Here is a 20,960-nt window from a genome sequence, read left to right on the forward strand (position 1 = left end):
GGCGGCGCGGCGGCCCGGGCCGTAGGCGCCCGCTGCGGGTCACCCGCTCGTCTCACCTGGGCGCGCTGCTGCCCCCGCGGAGCCCCTGGAGTCCCGCACGACGGAGTTCGGGAACGAACTTCCCGCGCTTGCTATGTTGCCCTTTGGAGACAAAACAAGGTATTTCCTGGAGCATCGCCGGTCCCACCCTCTCCCGGGCGGGGGTGGGGGCGCGGGTCACACCCGCGGGCGCTGCTGCGCCAAATGAACTGAGTGGCTCCTTGGTCTTCCTTGACACTCTCGAGGATGCGGTACTCGGGGGGGTCTTCGACTGGGCCCTTTTTCATCTTGTTTTTGGGGGGTTCCCCCCCCCAGGAACGGCGAGAGTTGGTGTCGATTTAATCACTTTCGGGGTTGTCTGGCAGAGGGGAAGGCTCCGGGACAAATCTTTTCTCTTTCATCGTCCAGCCCTCGCTTTTAAAATTCTCTTCTTTGCTTTCGCCTTCTTCCTTCAAAACCTCAAATCCGAAGCGGCCAGGGGCCCTGAAAAGTGGTTTCTTTTTTACACGGCGCTTCCCTGCGAGTTGAGGGAGAGACGCTAAGGCCATCTCTAGGTCTAGACTTACCGGCTGCGATGGACCAGCAGTTTTGGGGGAGTCTCCTGCCACTCCGAGGCCATCTGTACCCAGTGCCCTTTCACTCTTGCTCACTCCCACCCTTCTGCTCTCATTGACATGGCGCATAGAATGGGGAGAACTGGCTGATTTTTTAAAAGCGTGTTGGAGGTGTTCGTTAGGCAGATAGATTATTACGGTTTAAAGAAAAAAGTGCCTTGTCTAATAATTCAGCATACACGTCCTTTTCTTTGTTCTCCCCTTTTCCTTTAAAGACGTAGCTTGGGGGTGGTTTGGTGGTAGTTTTTGACTAGTCACAGATAAGAACACTACACTTTGCCAAAACTTTGAAAGTGCAGCAACATTTATTGGCAAATAAGTAGAAAGAGTTGTTACATTTCTTTTCCCATTATTTTTTCTCCCAAGTAGCATCGGATTAAAATCCTGTTTCTCAAAATGAACATGTGCATTGTAAAATTTAGGTCATCTGAGTCTAAAAGACTTTTTAAAATTCTTTTGTGTAGAGTCTTAAAATTATAGTTGATATTGGCAAATAGGCTGAACACTTTCTGTGATATATAAATGTGTGTGTATTCTTAAGAGAAAAACTTCTGTTGAATGTAAGTTTAAAAGTGAAATGTAAAATATTTAAGAGTAGTTCAGGCCCTCAGTTTTAAGAGTTATAAAGTGCTGAGAGTTGTCAGTGTAAACAATATAATCTAAGAATTTGTTTGTAGCCAGAGGTCCTTCATGAAACAATATTCCAGTTTGGCTTTTTACATCTGGTGGCATTAACCGGAGACTTTTAAAATAAGTATAAGAAGTTGGACATTAGCTGATTATAAAAATGCCAAACTACTAAGCCCAATGTGGTTCACATAATTGTGGTAAAAAGTTATTGCATACATTTTAACTTTACAGCTAAGAATTTTTTTAACTTGAATCCCACATCACTTTGATTTTTCCCTTTTGTTACACTTTGTAAGTGTAAAATGAATTCTCTGTATGATTCAGAATAGTTTTGTAGAGGCATGTGGCACATTTTAGGATTTAAAATATTCACTCAGATTGTCCATCTGCACCATTAATCCGGTTTGGTAATGGAACTATTTCTACATTATTTAATTGTTATCATTTGACATTCATGCATGCTTCTCTATCCTCAGTAGTAGTCATTGAGCATAATGAAGGTTCTTATTCCCAAATTCTCAAACATCTGTGAATTTTGGTTGAACTTGAAAGCATTTGTGTTGCTATATTACATTATTTCCTATGACCATCTTCAAATACAGAGCTAAGCACTTCATTAAAAGCTATCGATTGGAGCTTTTTAGTTATGTTTATGTCAGTTTGAGAGTGTCAGCTGAAGAATTCATAACATAATCTATTGGTAAAAAATAATAATAACTTGAGTCTAGTAAACTACATCTGGAAAACTCCCACTCTCACTGATCTAGACAGTTTTCAATCTAAAGGTCTGAGATACCTTATTGAGGGCTTTTATGTGCCTGCCTTTACAAAAGAAGCCTTCCTGGTGCTAATGCCACTAAACAGGTGTTACTCCTGACACCATATAGAATAAAGTTACCTTTCATTAATCACTAATCATCTCTGTGATTGTTAGTGATGTTTTAGGTCATTTAGCAGTGTAAGGGTGACATGATTGACTTTTTATTGCTTTGTTTTGTACCAGGCAAAATGATTGAGAATATTTGGCATATACTGGAAATAGGAGATATTAAGGACAGGTTTTTATGATAGCTTGGATCAAAGTCCAGAAACTGTAGGTTTATACTCCCATGGAACTTTCTATGATAGACTTTATTTGACACTGCAAAGCTGTGCTAAATTAATTAAAGTTCCAGGTCCTATATTTAGAACTCTTTCTTTTTTATTTTGTAATTCTTACATTTAAAAAGCTGTGGCATTTTTATTTGCAGGGTATTTATATTATAATCAGATTATGGGTATAAATATTGTTATTCATTTAAAAAATATTATTTCTATAATTATATAGGAATATACACTTTGCACAATTTTCAGCCAAAGGATCTGTTAAGCATATTTTGTTAGGCATTTACCCAGTGTGACTTTGATTATTTATAATACTTTTCAAATGATAATTCTGATATAATAATGTCTTTTTTTTTTTTTAACATTGCTCATAACCATCTAAGCTGCCTTTGAAATGATGGTTCCCATTGCTCTTTTACTTCTAGTATTTTCAAAGTTTTAAATTCAGACCCATTTTAGGGCCTGAACTACATGATCGTGATTCCTAAACATGTAGTAGAATTAATGCATTGGCAGTTAGTCTTGAAATAAATCTGTTTGCTTAAAATAAGACAAACCTAAATAAACTTGTTGTAAAATTCAGTAGTTTTTTTTTTTTTTCAGTTTGTAATCTGAAGATCTGTAGAAATTGCCAGTATTTTCAGGAGATCATGTCCTCATCACCTCAAGATTAGGAAATTTTTTAGTATTTTGATTATGCTAGTCAACAGAACTTTCTTCACTTCTGCCTGATCAAATGACTTGACTCTGATATCAAATATCAGTTCTTTTGAAATTCTGTTCAAGTGGTATAGGTAAAGTTTGTACCTTCACCCTTATCTGATTACTCCCTTCCTCTAGATTTGAAAACACAAATTAACTTAGAACGTTGCTTGAACTGCCTAGTGTGTTTTAATAATGCTCAGGAAAGATTTCTTTTATAATTGAAAAGACTAAACAGAACTGTGTTTTTTTTATTAGTTTATCCCCCAAACAGCTTTCCACCTAATGATCGATTAGACCCATAACTACTGTGTTGAGCTATACTTGTTCTTTGTTCCCAGAGCTGCTTGTGGCATAAAAAAATTCTTTCTTGGATAAAAAGCCCTTAGTTAGGACTGTAGGATAAATAAATCAATGAGTTGATTGAGAGTGAAGGATTGAAAAATGACTAATTTCTGCATGGAGGATGCAGACTAGCTATGGACTTTGCAGGACTTCCTATGAAATTAGTTTAGCTGCACAGATGTAGATTCGGTTGGCCAGTGTCACAGCTGATGGATGTGGCTTGGAAGTGTCTATTATATCAGGTTCTCAGGAAAAGTGCCTTTGAGCTACATACCTAGGATTACAAACTGAAGAAAGTCTTTCCACATGAGTCATTCACTTGATATTTAGCTCTGCAATCCTATTTACTGACTTGGATTTTATTTTGAATTATATATACTTTTTACAATAGGAGTGCTTTATTCATTTTCTCTGAATAGTAGGAATTTATATTTACTGTGAACCAAGTATTTAAGGTAAGGTAAACTGAGTGTTAAATTTGTAAGATTCATTTTGATAAATATTCTAGAACTATTTTAAAGGCTTTAAAGAAATATTTTTATCTGGTTTTTCGTCTGCAGTGAACATGCTTTTTATTCTTCAGGAGAGGAGAGACTTTTCCCTTGATTCTGAATTGTAAAGCAAAATTAACTCTTTGTAAATATCTTTCTGAATAATTTTGTTATACCTACATTTGAGAGAAAAAAGATCCCCTTTTGATGCTATATCCCTAGTGATACTTATTTTAAAAATAGGAATAATTATTTCTACTCTCTGTTAAATACCCATAATAAAAAATATCAAGATTTGAGCTGATAAAATAAGAGACATAGACACACACACACATACACACACACACACACACACACACCGCGCGCGCACGCGCGCACGATCATTGAACCTTAGAGTTAGAGGGGACTATATAAGCCAGTTCTTCAAGCTTTAGTAATGTATCCATTTTTTTGGTTTTGAGTTGAGGTCTTATTCTGTCTCCTAGGCCAGAGTGCAGTGGCACTATCACGGCTCACTGCAGCCTAAACTCCTCAATTCAGGTGATCCTCCTGCCTTGGCCTCCCAAAATGGTGGGATTACAGAGTGAGTCACCATGCCCAACCTACCCATGTTAAAGAAAGGCATTCTTATTTAACTTCAATATATTTGTTAGAAAGCTTTGAGCTGCAAGTGATAGAAACTCAACTTGAACCCATACAGAATTAACTCACATAATTGAAGTGCTTGCAGATTGTTTTAAACGTGAATTTAGCTGATCAAATAATCTTGTCAAGAGTCTTTCTGTCCATCTGTCTATCTATCTGCCTATCTAATCTGTTTATCTGTCTGTACACCTGCCCTTCCCTGCATCCATCTATCTATTCATGTATCCATCTGTCCATGTATCCATTTGTCTTTTGGTCCAAAACTATGTTGGCTTTATTTTCCTGCATGCTTTCTCATATGCTGGAAGTTTGTTATTGATAAATACTTGTATATGTAGGTCTTAAACTTCTGGTATTAAAGAGGCACTTTCTTATTCATATCAGTCCTCCCCAAATTACTCTGGCCTTCCTTGGGTTGTATGCCTACTCTGGGTCAATTATTGTATCCAGGGGAATAGGGTTGTCTGACTACTTTGTTGGGGCAGATGGCTCTTAATGTGGTATGTCATTGGGAAGGGGGAATTCCCAAAAGAAAGTGAGGTGGGCAGACCCAGAAGTTCCAGGTATGGTATCTACCATACCTGGTGTTAGCTTCATTTAATTTTAATGTTAGTTAAATGTGGAATTCTTAAAAGTAAAATACACAAAAGTAGATATAATTTAATCTTAGTTACAACATTTATACAACTGTAATGCCAAATTACATTCTAAGTTAATTATGAACAAAATGATAAAACCACAGCCAAATGCCGATTGACAGCATTTATTAAATCACCCTTGCAAAGTAAATATGGCCCTAACTGCCTGATGCAGGGCCTGGTGAGGTCAGCTGGCCTTTGCTATGGTTACCCTGTGATGACTCACTTTTCCCACTGGGTCTCTCTGAAGAGTCATGGAACTTTCATTCCTATAGCACAGCATACCAGCTTTTGCTTTTCACTTGGTGTGAAAATATATTTGCATATCAAATTTACCTCATTTACTGCAGGGCAGTAATCTAAACCATATGTCTCACCCTTTTTGCTTGTTTTAATTATGATCAGTGTGAAAACACAAAAATAAAGCATATTCATAGACAATGTACAGATCTTTCAAACATACTTGTTTTGCATTCTCTGGGCCTCTCAGACTTTGGATTGAGATACACCAGCGTATTCCAGTCTCTCCCATATCTAAACTGCAAAGCAAATCAATTTACATATTTCTTGCGTAGATTTCAGTTATTATGGGTTTTTTTTTTTTCAGATGTAGTAGATTTTCCTTTAAGCAGCATCTTTCGTACCATGTGGTTATGAATGCATGGAAAATTCTAAAACATCATGTGCTTTCCAATTCTCAGTTAGATTTGAATGTAAAACCATATGAAACAATTCTGCATTTTATTTATATGTGGTCCCAGTAAGTTGCTCAGATGTTTTCATAGCTGGACAAAACTTGGAAATACTAAATAACTTTACAGAGTATTCATTTCCGTACCATGCCAGACCCAAGTGAACTATACTCACTGTAACATCAGAGTAGAGGTTATTGGAGGATATCACTTGGGAGGAAGTGCCCAAAATCTCTGGTTTTGTTTAATACCTTGTTGTAGTCTGTTGATCTTTTACTCACCCAAACAAGTGCTTCTCAAAACAGGATGTTGGCATTTGGTGGTGACACTTTTTTTTGTTGTTGTGAGAAGCTGTCCAGCACATAGCAGGGCATTTAACATCCCAGTATCCCAGACACTAAATGCCAGGGCCACCCCCATTATTGTGAGAGGAAATATGTTTCCACACATTTTCAGATGTTCTCAAGGACTGGCACCACTCCTTAGTCGGGGGCCACTGTTCTGAACCACTTAAATGTGTTTCTATTTATGGTGGCTAAGGGCCCTGGATAGAACAGACTTAGGCTTCATCTCCAGAACCACCTTTCTAGGAGGGAGTCTCTAGGTGTGTTATTTACTCTGTACAGTGGACATCATAGCATTTGTTCTTAAGAAAACTAAAGGGAAGAATGCATGTTTCCTTATCTTTTTTGTAGTGATTTTCAGTAGTTTACCATTTTACCTTGAGAACCATTGGTGTGTCTTAAATACAGTCACAAACTTTGATAGTCAGTCCCTTATTCCAGTAAATGAGAATTAGAACAACAGAATAGTGACTTATAGACTTTAAGTGTCTTTTTCATTTTTAGATGAATTTTTATTAATGGTTTGAACAGAAAATTTTGTGGGATTGTGTAAGTCCTGGAAAGACCCCCAGACTGTGTTTCCAGCTTTGCTATTAACTAACTTTGTGACTGGCCCAGTTTAATAAAGCTCAGCTTTAAGATGGTAAGTGAGGAGGGGTAAGGAATCAAGGCAGAGAGATTCAGAAGTGAGTTTTAAAAAATCTCTTTCAGTTCTAAGAGTTCTTGATTCTCACTAGGAGAGCAGAGTATCAATTTCTCAGATTGAATAGTTTCATTCTTTTAAGTATTTTTCCAAATTGGAATAGTGGATCCAGGTCAAATTATGTAAACAACATAACTAAGACTATATAAAATAAGGATCCAAGAGCAGGAAAAATAGCCAACATTATTTTTTATGTGAGTTATTTTTATGTTTTTCCTACAGATAATTTTGTAGGTTTTCATAAAGTTATCAACCATCCTTCCCAGTCAGAAAATTAGTACACTCTTTGTGATTCTGGTATTAGTGATTAATTCACATGACTGATGAAAAAAGCATTGAAAAGAAAGAAAAGAGAATGACATTTTATTAGTTAACTTATAAACATGAAAATGCACCCTGCAAGTGTCTTCCAAAAGTTACTGCTCCAGGGACTTGCTGTATGGCCGTTTTTGAGGCCATAGCAGCATCAACCTACTTTTAAGCATTTCCCTAAACAAGCTCCCTTGGATAAGAATGAAAAGAGTCAACTTTAGTCTGCAAATAGTCCATAACAGAGTATTAAAACGTTTTTATGAAGAATTAAGACTACGATACAATTTAAAATTATAGTAATTATGAAATATTACTATAGTGTTTGTCATAGGTGATTATTATGTATTTTCTCACTTTTGTTGTCAAAAAATTTTGTCTTTGACTTTTTGAGAAAAAATAGTCCCCAAATCTATAACTTATTTTTGCAGAAGAATTAATTTCTACGTAGTAATGGAAAAACAAGTTACATTCTTCCTAATCTTAATGTAGAATTCAGAAAATTATGCCATAGGTAAGTGTAGTTATTGGTCTGGGAAATCCACGTTGTTTTCGTTTTAATTTTGTAAAACATACTAACATTAAAACCACTCTCTCTGTAGAGAATTTAGAGTTAGGGGCTTAAAAAGAAGCAATAGCTAGCGTCTAGTTATTAATCTGTGTAAACGCATTGAATAAGTTTTCTTTATTTAAAAAATAAAAACTTAATGAGCTTTTTAAAAGTATACTCCATTTAATGTTCAATTAACCTAAAATGATGACTATCATGTATTAGCACTGTGTATTTGACTCCAGTGTCATTTCCTTTAATTTTCCAAGAACTCTATGAGGTAAATATCATGATCTCCATTTACAGAGAGAGTAAATAATGTATTTAAGGGCCATATTCTTAGAAGAAGGTAGTGCTGGGCTTGAAGCCTAAGTCCACCTCACTTAGGGGCCTTGATCACCAGACTGTACTGAAGTTCAGTGTCAGTATTAATGGAAGCAAAACAAAGGCTCATGGATTTAATGCCAAGAGGAGTCTAAGTCAGGAAGAAGTTAAAGTTTCTCCTACAGCCTCTTTATGTGCAAGCACATTACTTAATGGTGTGCTGGGAGACTTTGCCCAAGCGAGTTTAGTTTCCATGTATAATTTTAGATTATAAAAATTGGGAAATCTCAAATGACATTTTAAAATAGAGTGACTGAAAATTTAGGTACTAGGCCATTACAATTATATTTTTAGTATCAGAACACAAATACCCTAAGTACAATATATTTTCAAAGAATTTTTATCCTTCGATACATTATTTTAGACAAGAGTGCAAAACATATTAAATTAGTTGCTCTGCAAGTAGGTTTCATCTGATTATATTTTTAACTTGTGAGGGTTATTATGTTTATATCAAAATTTTACTTTGCCTTGTAATTTTTTCTTCTCTTTGTCTTACTTTTCTAGAAGCCAAGAAATATTCTATAAACTCTAGACAGATACTTTAATTATTTTTCCACCTCAGGACATCTGGAATATTGAATATATATTTTAAGACATTTGTCTTTTTTCAAGACTCACTTTGTAATGAATGAACAGTTCCACTTTGGTAGAAAGTAAGGTCATTATTGCACGGAGAGCCTTATAAACACAGACATGATTGTGTGTGTGTGTGTGTGTGTGTGTGTGTGTGTGTGTGTGTGTGTCTACCTTCTGCTAATCATGCTTGAAATGCACTTTGAGAATTTGCATTCCTCTTTCTTGTCGATATATTTTGCATGTTCTATTTAATATGTCTAGAATAGGGGGTATTAGGAAGAAGCTGTGACTTGTCTAGATTGGTGGAAAATTTCTAAAACAAACTATAAGTTATCATTTTCTTTCCTGTGATAGGTTCATAATAATCTTGAGTACACATGAGAAGTTGGAAGTGAGGAAATGTTATGATTCTTCACAGATTATGTGCCATACAGCAACCTTTTATTTTTTCAATAAATATTACTAATCAATTTCTAAATTTTTTAGAGAATATGAGATGGAGTGTACCCAGTATACAAAACTTAAACCTATTTAAAAATCCGTAAAAAGATATTACAGCACCATTTAATTTAATCATAGTTTCATTGAGTGTATGATTTTAAGAATGCTACACTTTTTCTACTTTCAATAATATCAGCACATAGGATGTGTAGAATGAAATAGCATTTTATTTCTGCCGTGTGTAGTTTTGATAAAATAAATTCTTTGTTAAACCTATTGTGAGCCGGACTTGGTGGCTCAGCCTGTAATCATGCGCCTTGGGAGACTGAGGTGAGTGGATTGCCTGAACCCGCAGGTTCAATACCCGCCGGGGCAACTTGGCGAGACCTCATCTCTACAATAAAACAAAAAATTAGCTGAGTGTGGTAGTGCACACCTGTAGTTCCAGCTACTTGGAAGGCTGAGGCGCAAGGATTGCCGGAGCCCACCAGGCGAGGCTGCCTCCAGTCTGGGTAACAGCGTGAGACTCCAACTCCAAAAAAAAAAAAAAAAAAGCCTATTGTGAAAATTGATGACAGTTCCCCTTCTAAGCTTCCTACCCCTACAGAATTCCTTTGAGTTTGAAAACATGGGTCACAAATGAAATATTCATTTCTCTGTATTACTAAAGACCCGAAACGTCTGACACTGCAAATATCAACTTTTGCATTTTTCTGCAGCAGCTGCTGGATCCAGGCTAGTACGCGAACTCAGTAGCTTTGCCGGGTGCTCCACCACACCATAACATCATCTTGAAGGGTGCATTGCTGGTGGTGCTATAAAGAAGCTTAGTGAAATAAAAATGTGTTTAACATTATTCTTAATGACCCTGATCTTTACATTAAATCGTAATTGCGTGAGCAGCTTGAGATGTAAAAGTCTCAACTAAAGTAAAATATGAGGACAGTAAACTTCTGCTTGGATTCATTGTTTAAGAAGATTTGAAATTTAAGTCACATTTATGACAAGAAGTCATGGCAAGCTTTGGCAACTTCCAGTTGGTTTTATTTCTTACCAACTAATATGAATCTTTTCATCTCTTTGCTTGCTCGATGTGGAAAAAGGTATCTTCATGAGCCCTAAGTATCATCTATGGAATATACAAGTTTGAAACCACACATAGTATTTGCATTAGTGTTACCTGAGAGGAATACCTTCCAGTATTGATTTTGCTACCTTCTAGGGTTTTCTCCAGTTATCTTAAAAACAAAATTAAATTTGGCCATTTCAAAAGTGTATATAACACAACTCATTTATGAGGTAAGATATTTTTTGCATGTAATACAATAAAGTAGGAAATAAGGGACTAGAGGATAATAAAAGATCTTGGTGAGGAGGGGGGAAGAAATGGATGGGATGTTAAACATCAGGCTCTTGTCATCGATTATAAATTCTTGGCTTTGATTTTCATTACATTTCCCTTGGCCATGGCTTTCTTTCTAGTGTTGAGGGCCTGTTGTCTTTCATTTAGCCTTGTAAAAGTTAAATCAGCTACAAGACTTCAAGAAGGCCTCGCTGTGCCGTCTGATTGCTCCCAGGTTTGCAGGGCAGTTAGTTAGCAAAGACACATTCATGAATGTGCAGAGTTATTAAATTATTAGTGCTTGTGGCAAAGGATAAAAATTCTTCAGTGCAACTTGTTTCTCTTTTATTCTCTTTGCTCAGATGGCTAGGATGTCATTTAAACTTAGTGGAATTCTGTAAAGAATGGCATTCTAATGTATCTGCTTTGGTCAAGGACCTTTGAGTGTTCACAGTGCATGATGCTAGCTTGTATCCAAACTCTGTTAGGTCCCCTCTGCCTGTGGGCTTATACCACTGGAAACACAGCCTTTATCCTCATCCTTCTTCTGATTCTTTTGGCTGAACTCTATGAGGAAATGAACAGCCGTTGTTCCTTACCCTAGCCCTTCATCTCCATTGGAATGAGTACTAAGGGTGTAGGAGATAGCAAAATCTTAGATTAATATAAGAGGTTTGAAATGCTTCCACATGCATTTTTAAAATTTGATTCGTGTATCAACCTTGAGCAGGAAGTAAAAGAGTCGGCAGGCGTTTCCCCTATTTAAAAAGGAGAAAGTTTAGGGTCAAAAAGAGATTAAGTGGGTTGACTGATCCAAGGACCACCCCTTGGCCCGTTGATACTATGAGCTATTATGTGGTTCTTAATGACTTGCTAATACAACAGCCCATTTTTACCAAAGAAGAGCTTTAACTTCAGAGAAGTTGCAATTGGGTCAGTGTAACATCTGTGTAGTGTAACTGGAACTAGAATTATCTCCCGATTGCTAGTTTGGTATTCTTGACTTTGTACTCACTGAAGACAGACAACATCTTACACTTCATAAAGATAGCAGAGCTGTTGGTATTTACTCTGTTCTATTAAGGATAAAATTGAAACTCAGGGGAAGAAAATTGCCTAGCACTAGTTATATATCCCATTAGTAGCAAATGCTAAGATTAGAACCCAGGACTCATGGCTGAAAACCCAACCTCTCAGTGCTTTGTAATCTCAAGAATTTTTAGCAATTAGTGTATCTCTCTTTTTGTGTGTACATTGCAGATTTTCTTGTATCTAACAAATACAGTACATTGGATAGTTTTGAGAGCAAAATAAAAGAACTTGATTTAAGGACGAATTTTATGCTTTAGTTTTATTGCAAATTGTTAATCCAAGAACTTTCAAAAGGTTTAGTTGCCATACACAGGATCACAGTATGATAGTCCTTTGTGCTCTTCCAGTGGTGAAACTGGTGATTTGATATTCTGGAACATATCAATAGGCTATATATAACCTACCTCTTCTTTGTTTTTATCCAGCTGCAATTTCAGTTAAGAGAATCAATATAGAATGACTAGAGTGACCAGATAAAATACAGGACACCAGGTTAAATTTGAATTTCAGACACTACTTATACTAAAAAGTTATTCATTATTTATCTGAAATTCAGTTTGCTAAACCTAGCAGCCTTTAGGATGCCTCTTTTCTTGAACACATTCATTAGATATTCTTCTTAGTGCATTGCTTTAGACTTATAAAATGTGACCTGTTTTCGGAGAAACACAGATATGTTGGGATTTAGTTTGATTTTTTAAAGGTTACTATCCTTAAGAATCTTTGTTCTCTGAATCCCATGAGATAGTGTTTTTACCTCAGGGGTATAGTATGCAATCCTTTCATGATCTGGAGATAAAGATTAAATTTAAATGGTCTAATTTTCTCTATGCCTTCTCTGCTTGAATTTGATTTTGACTTTGAGATTTAGCTAGATGTTTATGGAGTGCCTTCTTCATGGCAAGCATTGGTGCTCTGGGAACTCATATCCTCATAGGACATGTATCTGGAATAGGATCCTTGGTTTTGGCCCCAAATGGTAGAATGGGTTTGGTTCAGCCATTTAATTAAGCTTCATAGTTTATAAAGTAGGATTGTTAATGCCTGCCTTACCAGGTTTAAATAAAATGATGCTTTTTTCCCATGTCACTAATGTGAATATTTTTCTGAACCACCTAGAATTAATTAAGAAAGAGAACAGAAAGCAGACATCCAGTCCTAAGGGTAAATAGATTCTATCCTAAGCCGTATTATTGATTTGCGCAGTCAGAATTATCACCCAGGTTTCTTGAAACCTATCTGCTGCTTTTTATTCTTATGTTGGACATGTTCACAGTCATATTTTTTATCTTCTTTTTACTTATACCTAACTTTATATGCCAGGAAAATCCAATATGTGTATAACTTAATAACTAAACACAACGTGAACTTAAAGTTTGGGAGGTGAGGTCACTTAATGAGTTTTCTGGGGTTGTTTGTTATTCTATCCCTGGTGCCCAGCATAGTGCCTTATGGGAATCTTTGCCTTATGGGAATAATTCATTCCAAAAAAGACATTTTGTATGAATTCTATCAAAATGGAAAAAAATCGATGAAAAGGTTTTCATTGGAACTTTATCTTGAAGAATGGAACCATAGATTATGACAGTAAATTTATCTTCGATGCAATAAAATTTAGATTATAATGAAAACTCTGCTGATTCTTAGAATAAACAATTTTTTCATATAACTATAACACAAACAGTATCTTTACTTCATGTTCAGTGTCTGCAGCAGAGGCATAAAGATTGCTTTTTCTCTTCAAACACCTTTCTGAGTCAATAGTAGAAGGCTTCATCAGTTTTTTCCAAGGGGCTTTCCTTCAGAATGTAATTATTTAGCTATAATTATCTTTTTGAGTATCTGTTATTTCATTATTCTTATTGGCTGTTTGTTCAGTAGTTAGTGGGTCTTTTATTAATTACCAGTGGCTTGGCAATATTAGGATTCTCCAACATTGCTTTTATACACTTCTAGAAAATCTGTATTGTCTTAGTGCATTCTGGTTGCTTGTAACAAATACTTAGATTGGATAGTTATAAACAGCAGAGATTTGTCGTTCACTGTACCAGACACTGGGAAGTCCAAGATTAAGTTTAGTGAGGGCTTTTCCTCATAGTTGATGCCTTTTGTGTGTCCTCACATGGTGAAAGGGCAAAAGAGGTTAACAAACTCGCTTAGGCCTTTTCTAAGGATGTGTCATTTTATGAGGGTGGAGCCCTCCCGAAGGCCTCACCTCTTAATACCATCCACCTTGGGTTAGATTTCAACATATAAATTTTGGGGAGACACAAACATTTAGACCATAACATGTATCTTGTATGAGAATTTAGATTTCAATTTGCAGATGATTTGTATTTACATAGAGACTGGAATATTAAAAAGTCAACAGGAGAGAGTATAGCTATTAGTCTTAAGGGCAAAGGCCCATTCTATACAACCACATAGGTCATGCACCACAAAACTTCAAGGGATGCCTGAAGGGAGAGAGGTTAAGAAATGGCTTGATTTTATTTTGTGGTTGGTTTCGAAGTGGTATTGATGTTATGATAATGTATGCTTTCCTATGGAAGCATGCAATTACAGGGACCCAGATAATCAATAATATGATCATGAGAACTCCCCTTTCTCACTGCTGGTGGTTAGTAAAAATTGTTGATTGAATGAACTAGATTTGCATTCCCTTTGTCTTTTAATACTGAATTAATCCCTCCAAGAAAATATCTAGAAACAAAATATCTATGAGACAAATCACAAAACAATCAAAATCACATAGTCAAAAAACACATAACACAAGTTTTAGGCACTTACTCTGCTTAAGATATATGTTGCACAAGGCACTGCAGGGTATGCAAGGGTAAATTAACCATGGTCAGTTTGGAGGTTTACGCATCCAAAGGATGACCAACATTAGTAGCTAAAACTCAATGCTGATTTTCTGTAACAAACATACCAGCATTTAGATATTCAAAAGACTGTTGCTCTTTTTGATGCTTTGGGAGCTTTCATTTCATCCATTTACTTCATTCAAGAAGTATTTATTGAGGATCTACTATTCTGTGTGATAGGCATTCACCTAAGTACAGGAGATGCAGCAGTGAGGAAGACAGATGAGTAGTGCTGGTGAGATTTACATCTAGTTAGAGGAGACAGACAGTATACCAAAGGGCTGATAGAAAATAAAAAATAACAGATAGTGAGAATTCCAGTAGTGTGGGGTAAGAACACACATGATGTGTTAGGGCCACTTTAGGTGACTTGATCAGAGAAGAACTGATCAACCATGTGCAGGTGAGGGGAGAGCATCCCAGAGACAGGGCATTTCGAGCTTAGTGTGTGTCAGACACTGCAAGGAAGTCAGCATGGGCAAGAGGAACCTGGGTGGCAGGGGATGTCAGGAGTTCAAGTTTTACTCTCAGTTCGATGGGAAGTCAAGTAGGGTAGTGAAGGTGTCAAGATTTAATTTGTTAGCTGGGTGTGGGGGCTCATGCCTATAATCCATGCACTTTGGGAGGCTAAAGTGAGAAGATTGCCTGAGCCCAGGGTTTGAAAACAGCCTGGACAACTTGGTGAGACCTCATTTCTACAAGACATCAAAAAAACAATTTGCTGAGCATGGTGGCGTACACCTGTAGTTCCAGCTACTTGGAAGGCTGAAGCGGAGGGATCACCTGAGCCCAGGGAGTCAAGGCTGCAGTGACCGTGAGCATGCCATTGCCTTCCAGCCTGGGCAACAGAGTGAGACTCCGACTCAAAAAAAAAAAAAAGATTTAATTTGTTAAAAGATTACTGTGGCTGCTATGTGAAGGATGGATGGGGGGGGCAAATTACAAGATCAGAGAGATATTTAGAGGGCTCTAGCCATAGACCAGGTGAGAGATGGCAGGGTTTGGGCCAGGGTGGTAGTAATGGAGATAGAAATGAACAGATTGGGATATAGGATTTGGGAAGTAAAGTTGACAGAGCTTGATTGCTCAACTGAGTGTGAAAGTTGAAGGAAACACTCTTAGAGTACTTCTTTGATGTTTGGTTTGAGTAACTGGGGGAGGGATGATGGTATTTATTTATTTTGAGTTGGAATCGCTTAATATGAGGAAAACTGGCAGCGAGTTAGATCAGGACAAGGTGATGGGGAGAACATTAGGAATTTTATTTTCACCATTTTAAGTCACCCAGATGTCCACATGGAATTGTCAAGTAGGTGGCTTGATTTAAAAATTAAAAAGGAGATCTTCATTTTTCATTGAGAAGATAAGAAGTTGGGGTTAAGTTTTAAGTTTGCAGCTAAAGTAGTTAAAATGCCTACTATTATATTGATTTAACAATTTAATTACATGTACATAATTGCTAATATAAAATCTGCTTTTTTTCTGTCTTTCACTTTATGAAACAATTTTATTTTAAGCCCGTTTTTGACAGCTTCACATGCATTTTTTAACATCGGTGTCTTTGGCGCTACTAGTGCAATTCGGAGAGTTACATAAGCATTTCCTAGAAGTGAGACACCTTCATTTCTGTCTAAGTTTTTGAGATACAGAATTATCTTAATCAAAGTATATTGTACTTACTGGAATTTTGGTCTAAGCCACAGCATGCTTCTAAACATTAGGACGTTATGTTTTTCAAAAATCTCTGTAAGTATATGCTTGTGATTTGTGCAGTGTACCTGCCTACTACATTGCTTTTGTTCTCCTTAGTTCAAATTTGTAAGACCTCTTTATTATAAAGTTGATCATTTCACAAGATCAGTGAAATTGGTTTTTTAGATTGCATCTTGGAGTTTTAAAAATGTATTTTTAATTGACAAGTAAAAATTTTAGATATTTAAGGTGTAAACCATGTTTTGATATATATGTTATGAAATGGCTAAGTCAAGCTAGTTAACATATGCATTACCTTATACTTATCTTTTCTATGTGGTGAGAACACTTAAAAACTTTGTTAGCAATTTTCAAGTATACAATTCATTGTTATTAACTATAGTCACCATATTGCACATTGTATTGAATTTGTTTCTCCTATCTTTCTGAAATTTTGTATCCTTTGACCATTGCTTTTTAAAGACTTTCATAACAGCATCGAGTTCTTGAAATTATGAGGGAGATAATATTTTTATCTTTTAATTTTGACCCATTTCTTTCTAGACTGATATAATTTCAGGGTATAGTTAACAAATAATATGTCGTTGTTCAAAATGAAATAATTAGAACATGTCATAAGTGAAAAATTTCGTCAAGACTCAGAAATAAAACAACTTCTTTTCAAACTCTTGCATTTTCTTTTTTCACTTAATAAAATGTGGAGATTGCATCATTTCTTCTAACCACTTTTTAATGTCTGTTTAGTGTTCCATTGTAAAAATGTGCCATGATGTTGTCAGCCTTCTGTTGGTGATATTAGGTTCTTCTCATCTTTGCTATAACAAACAGTACTACAGTAAGTACCCTTGCATTTCCTTTGCCACATGTATAAAATCTCTGGAACAAAGGATATATAGTTTTAAAAATTTGTAAGATAGTGCCTACTTGCCCTCTGAAGAGGTGATGCCAGTTTTTACTGCAGCCATGAAAATTGGAGAGTACTTTCTTCAAAATGGTACCTTGCAAACATTTTTATCCTAGTCGTTTGTTTGAAATAACAAATAATTTTATCTACAATTATATTGGCGATTGTATTACATTTATTATAGGCAAATTCTTCCAAATATTCTCAATGGTAGCAAGTTTTTGTCTTTTGAAGGTAAGTTTGAGTTTTGGATAAGGTCATGTCTTGTCAGAAGATGGATAACTAAGTAAGCTGTTACCTTAGAATTTGGGGATTTTATTTTATTTATTTATTTACTCACTTGAGAAGAGGGGTTAGCAAAAAAACAAGATTTGATTTTTAGATGAAACTAGTATTCTTATTTGAATTATAAATTGTCTCAAAAGTTTGTTTCAAAAGATGAGTTTCAAAGACATCTAAAGTAATAGCACCATTAATTGGTATGAGGTTACAGCTTTCTAGGGGGCAATTATTTGACTTGAACAACACTCATTTGGATTGTGTATGATCTGTATGTTTTTGTTTTGGGGTTTTTTTTGAAAAATTACCTGTTAAGGCTTTAGCTCAATTGATTTCTTTCATAGGAAGGTGCATTTTAAAAACATAAATAACTTCAGTGTTCTTGGACTGCATTTTTTAACTTAAATAATACTTACTTTTAAATTTTCCTCCCTTTTTTTTTTTTTTTTTTTTTTGAGTTGGAGTCTCACTCTGTCGCCCAGACTGGAGTGCAGTGATGGCTCCTGGCCACCGCAGCCTCGACCTGCCGGTCTCCAGCAATCCTTCCGCCTCAGCCTTCCAAGTAGCTGGAACTACAGGCGTGCGCTACCATGCCTGGCAAATTTTTGATTTATTGTAGAGATGAGGTCTCGCCAAGTTGCCCAGGCGGGTCTTGAACCCGCAGGCCCAGGCAATCTACTCACCTCAGCCTCCCAAAGCGCGGGATTACAGGCTGAGCCACCAAGCCCGACTAAATTTTCCTCCTTTATACAAGTAGATAATTTAGAAAAAGAGATTATTTTTACCATTATTGAACAAGGATTATTGGGATAATATTTACAGTAGTAAATATGCTTTCTCTATACAGATTAAATTATTTATCTTTTCCATGTCCCCTTCTAAATTTTATCTATTTTTGCAAAATAGATATAACTATCTAAAATTATAGGTATTAACAGGCGACATTTAGAAAATACTTGTTTCTTGTTTTCAGATATTTAACTTCAGAAAAAAATGTGTTTTAAACATCAAATTAGCTTCCATATTTATGTTTTCCTAAGATTATTGTCACATTTAATGTCCTTTACTTTTTAAAATAAACTAATTTTGAAGAAGCAGATTTGATGCTTGGTATGTTGCAAATCAGATATCTAAAATTATATATGTAAAAGTCAGACTTTATTAAGATGTTCATTGAATTTATGTATGTATTTGAGACGGGGTCTTACTCTGTCATGCAAGCTGGTGTGCAGTGCCGTTATAGCATTTTAGCTCACTGCAGCCTTGAACTTTTGTCTTCAAGTGATCCTCCTTCCTCAGCCTCCCAAAGCTTTGGGATTACAGGCATGACCAAAATTATCTGTCTTAAACAAGCCATCTTGTTTTCATTTTCCATGACAAATCAAGTTATTACCTGGTCAGTTTACCATGAGAGGAACATTAACACTTTTTAGAGGCAGTACCCTTCCTTGAATGTCTAATGTGTCTGCGTGTTCTGTTCTGCAGAGAAATGGTCAATGCATGGTTTGCTGAGAGAGTTCACACCATCCCTGTATGCAAGGAAGGCATCAGAGGCCACACTGAATCTTGCTCTTGCCCCTTGCAGCAGAGTCCTCGTGCAGATAACAGTGCCCCTGGAACACCTACCAGGAAAATCTCTGCTTCTGAATTTGACCGGCCTCTTAGACCCATTGTTGTCAAGGATTCTGAGGGAACTGTGAGCTTCCTCTCTGACTCAGAAAAGAAGGAACAGATGCCTCTAACCCCCCCAAGGTTTGATAATGGAGGGGACCAGTGTTCAAGACTCTTGGAATTAGTAAAGGACATTTCTAGTCATTTGGATGTCACAGCCTTATGTCACAAAATTTTCTTGCATATCCATGGACTCATCTCCGCTGACCGCTATTCCCTGTTCCTTGTCTGTGAGGACAGCTCCAATGACAAGTTTCTTATCAGCCGCCTCTTCGATGTTGCTGAAGGTTCAACACTTGAAGAAGCTTCAAATAACTGTATCCGTCTAGAATGGAACAAGGGCATTGTGGGACATGTGGCAGCTTTTGGTGAGCCCTTGAACATCAAAGATGCATATGAGGTAAGCAGGGAACCAGAGAGCAGATCAGGCAATGAGAGGGGAGAGCAACTGGGAATGGTGGGCAGGAGGTGGGGAGGGGACAGCAACTGGGAATGATGGGCAGGCGGTGGGGAGGGGCACCAACTGGGAATGGTGGGCAGGTAGTGGGGAGGGGACAGCAACTGGTAATCGTGGGCAGGAGGTAGGAGGGCACGGCAACTGGGAATGATGGGAAGGTAGTGGGAAGGAGGCACCAACTGGGAATGGTGGGCAGGCAGTGGGAGGGGCTTCAACTGGGATTGGTGGACAGACGGTGGGGAGGAGACAGCAACTGGGAATGGTGGGGCAGGCGGTGGAAGGGGTTGGCTACTGGGAATGGTGGGCAGGCAATAGAAGGGGACACCAGCTGGGAATGGTGGGTAGGTAGTGGGAGGGGACACCAACTGGGAATGGTGGACAGGCGATGGGGAGGGACAGCAACTGGAAATACTGGGGCAGACGGTGGGAGGGGATGGCAACTGGGAATGGTGGAAAGATGACAGGGAGGGGACACCAACTGGGAAAGAAGGGCAGGTGGTGGGAGGAGATGGCAACTGGGATTGGTGGGATATTTGAAGCTGAGTGGTAATGATTAGCTTACTCATTTAAAACTGAAATGAATTGTAAGAATATTCCTTTCTTTATATGCCAGTTTCTTCACTGCTGGTTCAGTCAAGGGATATGTGTCAGAGGAAAATCTTACCTTCTTAATCATAGTTCAAGATAGCTCATATTCTGTCACTGTATATATCCCTGTCTATGTTATTTCCATGTGAACCTTTGAAGATTTTACTAGGATTCTAAAATGGTAGGTTCAAAAATTGTCAAAAAAAACAAACCCTTCGTCTCTTTTCATACGTCATTCATTAATTCAGTTACTCATTCAAAGTCCCCTTGATACCAAAGTCTGATTTTTTTTCCTTCCATCCTCTTCATTTGTTTTGTTAAACAAGTCAACTTACAGATGTTTTCAAAAAGTGGAAATTTTTGTTCTAAAATGTTTCAGTGGAAAGATGTGATATTGCTTCTGTTTTTGCTACCTGTGTTATACACAGGTTTTTAATTTGGGGTTTTAAGGTTATACTGTAAGATTCTTCAAATTTTTCATTTAAAATGGGTCCTTTTTATTAATAGAATTACAGTTTTTAAACAAAGCATCTTAATTGAATGACACTGTATGTTTGAGGTATCGTACAACACCTTGATAGAACAACTTCTAGCTTTCTACTACATGCTACACTATAAAAATTCAGGGGTGATTCTGGCTTGCTTTGTTTATTTGGAAGTCATAGCTGTTTTATTCACTCCTGTCTTCTTACTGCTTAAAACAGTGCCTGGCACATAGTCAGGTCTTAGTACATATCGATTTTTTTTTTGAGTTGGAATCTCACTTTGTCACCCAGACTGGAGGGCAGTGGCCGCTCCAGACCACTGCAGCCTCTACCTGCTGGGCTCCAGCGATCC

General features: G+C 37.0%; 1 protein-coding gene across 2 annotated transcripts in view; it reads left to right on the forward strand.

The window, feature by feature from the left end:
* PDE5A (phosphodiesterase 5A) overlaps positions 1 to 20,960 on the forward strand; it is a 138,011-nt gene that overhangs the window by 1,276 nt on the left and 115,775 nt on the right. Inside the window, exons 1-2 of one of the 2 annotated variants that reach the window (XM_008067353.2) lie at positions 1 to 159; positions 18,893 to 19,478. In XM_008067353.2, the coding sequence (XP_008065544.1) occupies positions 134 to 159; positions 18,893 to 19,478 (612 nt within the window). In that variant the 5' untranslated portion in view covers positions 1 to 133. The remainder of the gene's footprint in view (positions 160 to 18,892; positions 19,479 to 20,960) is intronic. The other variant, XM_008067352.1, reaches the window with a different exon arrangement.

This window comes from Carlito syrichta, unplaced genomic scaffold, assembly GCF_000164805.1.
Source record: "Carlito syrichta isolate Samal-C Ts95f unplaced genomic scaffold, Tarsius_syrichta-2.0.1 Scaffold309486, whole genome shotgun sequence".
Classification (NCBI taxonomy): domain Eukaryota; kingdom Metazoa; phylum Chordata; class Mammalia; order Primates; family Tarsiidae; genus Carlito; species Carlito syrichta.